At 40.6% G+C, this 10,069-nt stretch overlaps 1 protein-coding gene across 1 annotated transcript; it reads right to left on the reverse strand.

Annotated features, from left to right (window-relative positions):
- Positions 1-44: 44 nt before the first annotated feature.
- On the reverse strand, positions 45-9,488 carry CHMP5 (charged multivesicular body protein 5). Its single transcript, XM_039710973.1, has 8 exons — positions 9,318-9,488; positions 5,320-5,424; positions 4,541-4,587; positions 2,888-2,981; positions 2,733-2,804; positions 1,637-1,745; positions 1,150-1,262; positions 45-641 (listed from the first exon to the last, which is right to left on the reverse strand). Exons 1-8 carry the CDS (start codon positions 9,384-9,386, stop codon positions 591-593), a joined length of 660 nt encoding a protein of 219 aa, XP_039566907.1. The 5' UTR covers positions 9,387-9,488; the 3' UTR covers positions 45-590.
- Positions 9,489-10,069: the final 581 nt, after the last annotated feature.

Consider the following 10,069-nt stretch of genomic DNA (forward strand, 5'->3'; position numbering starts at 1 on the left):
GAGCTTCGCACCGAAGTAATCGCCAAAAACGCCACACAAAGGGGTCTGCTAATCTACGTGATTTTATGAATCCATGGAATACATAAAGTTAATGATAACCCGAGCAGTTTTCAAGAAGGTTACAAGTACAATCGCATAAAAGTCTCAGGACTGCAGTAGTTTAAAAATTGCTTTCAGTTCTTTTATCAAACAGGCGTAGTAATAAGGGAGCTATTTTACAGAGAGTAAGCAGCAACGTATAGTCTTAGTTTCAAGAAAGAGAAACATAATACAAAGTCAAAATAAACCTCAGCTATCGACAGCCACCACTAGTCTTCACGTTTTACTTTGTCCATAAGACACGGAAATCAAAACCTATCAGACTGACTGCTTCCACTGAAGGGAACTGGGATGAATTTTCCATTGACAGAAATCAGTAGTAAAACAACTTTCTCCAAAGAACACCACCAGGAACTCATATTGCATTCTAGGATGTAGTGATATTCACGTTACACTGGAAAGACAAGTTCTCCAGAATTTTAAAATAAAAAAGATTCTTAATACAATTCCAAAAGTATAGTTCCATTGTATCCATTGTGCTTTTGAAACGTTTATGTTGCAGGGATCTTTGGCAACCCAAATTCATCCACCAATACGCCATCCTGTAGGAAAGAAAAAGAAGTGACAGGTTAACAATTCTCCAACAACCAGAACATTTTACAGAAGCTTCCTTACTACTCTATAAAGTGTCTCTATCTGCAATTGCCACTGTGTGACAGCTGGAATGAAAACAAAAGCATCAGTTCCTCCTCACTATGAAGCTCTATTAAAGCCCCAAAAGCAAACATACAGAAGCTTTTCTTATGGTTTTAAGACTAGAGCTGTAATGGTACAGTTAAATTCTACTGGCAGTCTGACAGTGTTTGACAGGAATTACAAAATGTCATTCTAGAGATTTTAAACACAGCTGAGCATTCAGTACACTGTACACTATTCTCAAATTCTCTGTATCTAACATCTACACATGTAATACATAAATAGTATACATAACATTAAGCACACTTTTCTGTTGAAAATATTAAGGATCCTAAATATCAAGCAACCAACACAAATGCGATTAACCCAAACTAAACAAAAAAGTATTTTGCTGTTAAACAGCAAAGGACTCACTTTGTTTTTTGTGTCTGTAGGAGTGACCTCTGGGATTGCTGGAGCGGATGCAGCTTCATCTAAGTAGGAATTGTCTTCATCAGCTAAAAGTTCATCACCTAATGCATCCAGTTCTGAAATGAAATTATGTTGGCTGAAACATTATGCAAGAAGTTCCTTATGCAAGAGAAAAGCTGCTCTTACAGAAACTCAGGATTCCTACCGAATGCTTACATTCAGATTCACTTCACATCAGTCATCAGTCAGAAATACACACACACACACTCTGGAGAGAACCTTCTTCCCTGCCTGGTAGCATTGGAATCTCATCTCTGTGCTCTTGTTACTTCTCTTAAAGGCAGTACAGCTTTAATGTTTAAAAAAAGCTACCAAAGCTTTCTAAAACACATTTAAAGTATTTGACCAAGGAAATAAAAAAATCACTGTATGACAGTATGATGATTTTTATATTCAGTCATATAAAAAAATCATCTTCCCCCTTCCTAACCTGCTTCCAAATCATCTTCATCAATCTCTGGTGTTCCATAGCTACGACTCAGTGCCTCCTGGACTTCATTGGCTTCTTCCATCATATCTTCCAATTGATCTTGTATGTCCTAAAGCAAGAACAATTTTCAATTGGTCCATATTTACTCAAATTCAATTTAGTAATCCCAACATACAAAGCACTCAATTTTTTTTAATGCATACACCACTTCTTTGAAGCAGTATTAATACAAGTCAAGGCACACACATTCAGGACAGGAGTACCTCAAAAGTAGAAGAGATATGAAATTTAGACAAATCTACCATCTGGAAAATAAGCACTAACCTGAGTTGCGCCACAGCAGAATTTAGAAGATACATTAGAGTACTTACTGGCACTGTGCTTGAGTACAGGTAAGGAAACAATACTTGCCTAAAGGTTTACAATGCAGGCCATTTATAAAAGACAAAATAGGAAAGAGAACTTAAAGGAATTCAGCATTGGCTTTGGGTAAGAGCTTAAGTGCAGCATACTTGAAATTATATTTAGAGATCTTATGGGGCATTTTTTAAGCATTTTCTGAAGTCAGAGCGAGGCCTTGCTGATGTTCAGTTAGTGGCTTGGTTTTTTTGTTTGTTTTGTTGTTGTTGTTTGTTGCTGTTGACTGGGGTGGGGGTTTTTTTTTGGTGTTTTGGTGGTTTTTTGTGGGGTTTTTTTTCGGTTTTGTTCTTTTTCATCAGGCACTACCTTGAAGGAGGGAGCGGGAAGGGGAGGGGGGTAAAGGACTAATCTGCATGTTACTAGTATAGGGAAACAAAAAAGGACAAAAAAAGCCATAGCAGGAAGTATCCACTAACATTTATGCTGAAGTACAAGGAAGGGAGAGGAGAGATTAAAGATTAGCTCAGCAAGGAAACAATAATCACTACAATAAGGCAAACCACTGATTGTGCAGTACCAGAAAAATCAGGAAGGAATTATGATGGTGGTCCCATAAAAAAGGCAGACAAACTCATGTGAACAAAAACAGTCACCTTGCCTTGAAGTTCATAGTCCATTCACCATTATTTCAGTACATGATTTTTGTTCTTTATTTATTTAAACTATAAAAGCTCACCTCAATTTGATCAATCTTGACTTGCTTGTAAGCTTTCTTCATTTCTTTCACCCCCAGTTTCATTGCATCCACCTAGAAGAGTCAAACATGATGCTTGTATCTGATGTGGCACAGATTAAATAAATTGAACAAGTGTGAGATAAACAAACTGGTACCGTTGTCTTTGTATCCTTCAGGGCCTGAATAGTGTAATTAGCTTGTTCCATATTAAAAGACTGCTGTGACAGATTATCCCTCTGTTGTTCATACCTGTTAAAAAAAAAAGTTAAATAATGGCTTTAAAACGCCACACTATTTATTACCACAAACATTCTCAATTTATAAAGAGTTGAAAAACCAGCAGCAGTAGTCTAAAGATAGGAACAGATATGTTTGGTTTCTTTTTTTTTTCACTTATTATACAGAACTGCAGAATAAACAGCTTCATAAAAATCTGGCCATTATGCATTTCTGTGCACTTGAAGCCAACAAAGCTATTCCTGAACTAAGCTTTGTTTTAACTGACAGCAACACCTTATTTGCCTAGACTGACAAAGTAGGTGAAGATACAGCAAAAGTTTAATCACCATAAGGCAGACATGAGTGCCACGCTCACTAATGCTGCAAAGAGAATGGAAGAGTTGGCAGATTATCCAAACCACAGTGGCTCCACACTGGAGTTTTTCAGGGCAGGGAGGAGGAGGAGGATAGGGTACCAAAAGGAAACCTTTAAGACTACCCACAGAGAAAGGAGAGACTTTAAAATTAATAAATCATCTTTCTCAAAGCTAAATTTGTATCAAATCAAGAATGTAAACTATGTCAAGTTAAGCAAAAGAATGAAAGCATAAAAATGAACCGTGAGTCCCTCCAACATGCAAAGCAGGAAGTCTGAAAGACAAGGAGGATCCACATGCAAAACCTTCTGGACAACTAATGACTGCACCTTGTTCCACAAAGTCAGAAAGAAATGACTGAGGGATATGACAATAGCCTGAGGAGCCCAGTAATTCCACAGAAGATTAGCAGGAAGCATAGCCAAAAACCTGGGAAAAAACCCCTAAGGCCAGAATCAAGCAGCCCTCCTCACAACATCTAACTCAAGTACTACATTCCTTGCCATATGATATTTTGGATTGTAAGAGTTTACTAATACTTAACAAGTAATTGAGTGAGTCCATAAAGGTACAATTCATCTGAGGGACATGAAATACAAGATGATGGGAGCTTTGACTAAGACAGCTTCTAAGATTTGCAGTTCATAGACTATGAGATATTCCAGTGAAACATTTCCAAACACTTGCCATGTTCTGATATTCTTTCCTTTGGATCTGTTGCTGGACACTTTTAAGACAGTACACTAGACAAGACCAGACCATAGGATCATCTATCCTGTCCATTTGGGAGTTTCTGCATTGACACAAGTACATGCACTACATCCACTCAAGTCCTCAAAGGTGTCCACAGAGAACAGGTAAATTTCCAGTAAACCACAGAAAGGTCATCAAATACAAAATTTACAGTAATGAATTAATAATAGAAAATGAGGCAATCTCTCAGAAAGTTTAGGACCCAAACTCTTAACAAACCATATTTGTAATAATGAGCAGATTCAGGTCATCTTGTACCAACCCAAATTTATATACTGGCATATAAATCATAAATATGCTGGTGCAAAATATCTAAGGAGATACTTCTGAAAGGCTTCTTCAGCATTTTTCTTTAAAGAGTGCTCAGGAGAGTACTGGAAAGAGAAATAAAAGTGTACCACCACCCCCTAAGGAAAACAACCTTTTATTAACCACAAACTGAGAAAGGTCTAAACTTACATTCGCTTCTGCTTTAACACTCTTAATGCTTTCTGCTTTACTGTATTCTGAAAGACACAATAGTGTTACATTAGATAAAATATCTGACTTTACACTTGATTATGCTTTTTAAACCTAATGCATTGGATTTAAGTTTTCCAAAAGATTCCTCTGTTACAAGTGCCAAGAGTTTAACAATAGTTACATTCAGCATTTGGCCTGCACTAATGATTAACAAGACAGCAGAGTACACAAAGCTTCTCATAGAAAAGACTTTCAGTTTCTAGCTTCTGATATATGTTTTCACTAAGGAGAATAAAACATCAAACTTAGTCTATCAGAACTATCTATCTTAACACATTTTAATGGTCAGCAAAAAATAACACTGCAACAGGTACTCGAACACTACTGTTTATATCATGTATGTATATCTTCAGATAAACTTAAAATATAAAATGTATCTCCTTAAAAAACAGATTGCCTGCTCCCTTTAGGCATAGTGTGGAGCTTTTTATTTTGGATGAGAAACAAAACAGCCTCTCTGCCAGACTTAATTCAGGTAATGAGGAAGAAGGGAAACAAGTTACTTCTCATGGAGGAATTACATTACACTCTGGTACAAATAAAAACCAATAAAACATTGTTCAAAGATGTACGTCTAATAAAAATAATCCTGCAGGATCTTCTCTCTCATCAGTAGGGCAAGATGCAGTTTTAAGAACCTGATGAACTGGCTAAATCACATGACAAGAAGTGTGAGTCACATCCTCTCATGCTCAAATTCCACAGAAGATTCTTACCTTTGCAGGTCCCTCTCTCATTTTCTTCATTTGATCCTTATACTTCACTAGTTCTGCATCGAGTCTAGCAATTTTCTTGTCAATTGACTCAGCTCTGCTATCCACCTTTAATACATGAGGGGGAAAACAAAGAAAACATTCATGGAGGTTTTATTCAGGTATGGGACAAAAAAAAAAAGAACAGCCTCTGTTTTGTTGTGTTTCTAACTGAAATGTTTCTTCACTCATTGGTTTTATAACCAATTTAGATTCTGTGAGAATCCAGAACCAGAATCAAGTGAAACAACTTCTACAAAGAGCACAAGAAACAACATTCTGAGGCTGCAGGAAGCTCTGCCATTGTAACATGTTCTCATCATTTTGAGATGCTCCCTTGCAAAGCCACTCAAGGCAGTTCTCCATTCCAGAACTTCTGGTCACACACAGTGCCAGGGACTAAAGTGGAATGGAAAACTTCTAGGTGTACCCTGCTGGCATTCCACAGAGCTCTCATGTGGGATATATTTTAACCCTTCACCATAAGAGGGTTAAACATGATAATTAAATAACCAAGCATGGGCATAGGTAGCTCTGGCAGCATACCCAAATTCATAAACGGCCTTTTTGAAATGAACAGACTACCCTAGCATTTGTCTGGAAACAACAAAATAAAGCTTATTAACTTCTCATTCCAAGAAGCCTCCCTAGGGATTAGATTATAATGACATTCCAATTATAGCATAAGATAGATCAGGGCAAGTTTTCAATTCTGCCCTGCTAATGGTGTGGCTAAGCATGTACAAATATGTGGATTTTGATTTCAGTGTTTCAATGACCCTTTTAAAACCCTGCTCTATAACAGCAACATGCATTTGCCAGAGGCATCCTGAGGGGAACATCTGATGTGAATGCTAGACACAAGATGTCAAAGTGCCTGGGCAGAGCCAGCATTGAAAAATTTGTATTAAGCTTTCTATTACCCAAATATTTTACTAACAGCAAGATAAAAATTTGCAATTTTAGGACTCCTGTACATTTAAAGCATGACACCTCCTCAATATCTTTATCAGCTAACTGCATCTTTCAGATCAGCCTCCACAGGGGAAAAAATATTTTGTTTATTTATATAATGATTCTTTCAAGCAGTATTAGCAGGAAACAGAGACAAAACCTCCCACATCAACTAACTATGTAAAAATTTCACACACACATGATGCAGGACCTCAGCTTCTAAAAATGCGACTGGACAGAAGAGTGGAGAACGGATCTAATTTATCCAAAAAACTAGACTGTACATTAGGACTTAAAGAGCTCCTGTGTATTACAAATAAGGCACACTGAGCCTTATTCATTGCTGAACATTTCATTGCTACAGAAGGGCCCCAATTTACACAAAAGAAAGGGAATTTGAGTTTTTACACTGTTGTCACAACTATTAGCCTTTTGTTCCTATGTTTCTTATTTACTACTCTGAAAAAAACATAAGTTTAGAGTGTTTTTCAAAGAAGAAAATTTAAAAACACTATTAATGCTTCACTTCCTGGTGCATCCCTCCTCCTACAGGCCTTGTGACAGCTTTGAGTCATCTCACTGTGCTCTGCCAGCAAACATAAAAAAACTGCCTTTAAATGCAATAAATTTTAGATAACTTTTCTACACAGGAAAGAACATCCAAAACATAGGCATGATTACTGCCTATGAGTTGTCTATGTTTTTAACAAACGTTGCATTAATCACTGCTCACCAAATAAATTTCCTTTAATAGCTAATTACCACTGAACTAACATGGTTAAGAGATCTTACAAAGCAATTTGACTCTTTCAAAAGGTAGAGCAAAATGTGTCTAAGACAGAAAACACCCCAGAAGCAACAGTAGTTGAGCCTCCAAACTGCTGGATTTAATATTGTAAAGAAATAATAAAAGGTTTTTTAATATCTCACACAACTCTCTTCAATAAAAATTCACCTGTAATTTAAAATCATCTAATCATGTCTGTAGTTTTAGCAGGACCTGTCCCAGAAATTCCACTATTGTGAAAAGTAGTTCACAAATCAGACAGATTATTACATATACCTTGGCACAAAAAAAGTTAATTCATAAACTTCAAACTACTAAAAGAAAGCATTTCTCCCCATGATTACTAGTAACCACCCTATAACTCATCACTGGTTGCTGAAGTCATCACATGGATAAAATTAATCCAAAATTCTTCTTTTCGGTTAATCTGCTGTCTTGCATGGTCAAACTTTCACACAGTGCAATTACAAACAACTAGAAAAGGATGAAAACTGCATTCAGAGGAATTTTTTTGAAAAAAAATCCCTGGTGTTGCCAATCAAAACATCTGTTTAAATTACATTTTTATATACCCCAAAACTCCTCCAGGATTGAACAAGCTCTTAGCAGAAGACAGACTGCTGACCTATCTAAATTTTCTTTTAATGTACCTGCCCATTAGAAAACGGACATTAACTTGGAACTGGCAAAAGCAGCAGGAAAAATCTAACAGACCAATCAGTCTCAGTTGTTGTGAGGGAAACAAGGCTTCCTGGTCTTTCACTTATATTGCCAAAACAGCAAATTTAAGCACTTAGTATCTCAGATGGATTTTGAAGTTCAAGTCATCCACCAAATTTACTGTTGTTTACTGGTAACAGTGGGAAAATTAATCCTGATTTTCAATCAGATGCTCTATTCACTGTTCTAACTAAATATATTTAGAGTTATGTTTGGGCTTAATACTGCTAAAAAGCAATACAGATTTTTGTCAGTAAGATAAACTACCGGGACAAAGATTATGAGCACTTCTCTCCCCCCATACCAGCCAGTGGCATACACACTGATGTGTAGGCAGCACTGACAAATATTAGGTATTTCATTTATAGAGTCTCTCCACTGGGCAGCAAAATAAATCTTCTGAGAGGAAAACTGTGATCTTTCCATGGAAACTGTTCGTTGTCAGGTTCCAGTGACAAAGCTTAGTCACATAACATTTACGGATCTTTGTTTACTGACAGAAATACACAAGAAACTCCATTTTCTTTCTTCATTTTTTTTAAATTAGCTTACAACAAAATGATCTGCAAAACCTTGCTACAGTTTTCTTCATAAACTTTAAAGTAAAAAAAAAAACTATGAAATTACCGTAAATCTTAACACGTGTTCTTAACCCTTTTGCAGGCAGGCCAACACAACAACAGTCGTGAAGTGCTTTGCCACGTATTTCCTGAGCATTGCTTACTTGGTCTGAGCCTGCTTATCTGTCCATCTGCACACACCTTTGGCATCCACCCTACAGGAACCCTTCTCACCCCTGAGACAGAACACTCTCCTGGACTGGACAGGGAGACTGATGCTCTTGCTCCTGCCCCTGACTTGCTACAACTTGCCACGGCAGGAGTTACCTAGCGCAGCTGGAGAAGTCCTCAGATGGAAATGCTGAGAACATTCATAAGGATGTAAGGAAAGCCAAGCCATGCTTCCACGTTTGCTGCGTGCACAGTGAGCGCTCATTTATGGAATTTACACGTTTATGGGATGCGCTCCCAGGCACATGCTATCCACGCTTGCTGCGTGCACAGTGAGCGCTCATTTATGGGATTTACACGTTTATGGGATGCGCTCCCAGGCACAGGACACAAAGGCAGATGTGTGTGTACGGGCATACAAAGGCACATCCCTGTGTACGTGTGCGGACTGCCCAACACGCTCACCAAAACACACCGTGCGTGCCCGCACACTGCAGCGCCCGGGGACAGCCCGGGTGTGGCTGCGACCAACCTGCTCTAGTGGAAGGTGTCCCTGCCCACGGCCGGGGGGTGGAGCTGGGTTACGATCCCCTCCAACCCGAGCCCTTCCGTGGTTCTCTGATATACGTACCCACACACTCGCACACACGCTGTGTGTCCCCCCACACTCACACACACCTCTGCACCGCTGCCGTCCCCAGGGCCGCTGCTGCCGAGGCGGCGGCGGCCGGGCCGCGCAGCGCTCAGCGGGCCCCGGGCCGGGCACTCACCTTCCCGATGCAGTCGGTGAGGCTGGGCGGCGGCTCCTTCGGCTTCGCCTTGCCGAAGAAGCGGTTCATGGCGGCGGTGCTTCGCAGTCGCTCCCGGCCCCGGCAACGGCGGCGGCGGCTGCGGCAGCGCTCCCGGCCGACCCGGAACCCCACGGCCGGCCCCGCCCCGGAGGCAGGGCCGCGGGAAGCAGGAAGCGCCGTCCCGGCGGATCAGCGCCGGGCGTCAGCAGCCGCGGGGCAGCACGGGGCTCGGCAGCCCCGCTCACGGGCGCGCTTTTGTCCCTCAGCACAGCCGCCCCTGTAGCCGGCTGCGGGGCCTGCAGCGCCCGCTCGCAGCGGAGGATCACCCCCGTGACGCAGATGAGCTGATCGGTCAGAAAGGCCAGGAAAACACAGAGAGTGTACCAAACCCGCGCTAGGAACCGGGGATAGTGGGGCCAGCAGAGTTAGGGCAGGGATTGTCCCGCTGTATTCGGCACTGCTGGACACCTCGAGTGCTGTGTCCCACCGCCAATTCGAGGTGCTGGATGGAGCAAGCCCACAGAAAGGCAAGGAGGCTGATGAAGGGTCTGGAGCACAGGTCCCATGAGCTGGGGTTGCTTTGGCTGGCAAAAAGGACGCTCAGGAGAGACCTTTATCGCTTTCTACTGCCCAAAATGAGGGCGTACCAAATGGGGGCTGGGCTCTTCTCCCAGGTAAGAAGTGACAGGACAAAAGGACACAGTCTTAAGGTGCACCAGGGGAGGTTTAGG

This window comes from Passer montanus, unplaced genomic scaffold (assembly GCF_014805655.1).
Source record: "Passer montanus isolate IOZ18808 unplaced genomic scaffold, ASM1480565v1 scaffold24, whole genome shotgun sequence".
In the NCBI taxonomy this organism is placed as follows: domain Eukaryota; kingdom Metazoa; phylum Chordata; class Aves; order Passeriformes; family Passeridae; genus Passer; species Passer montanus.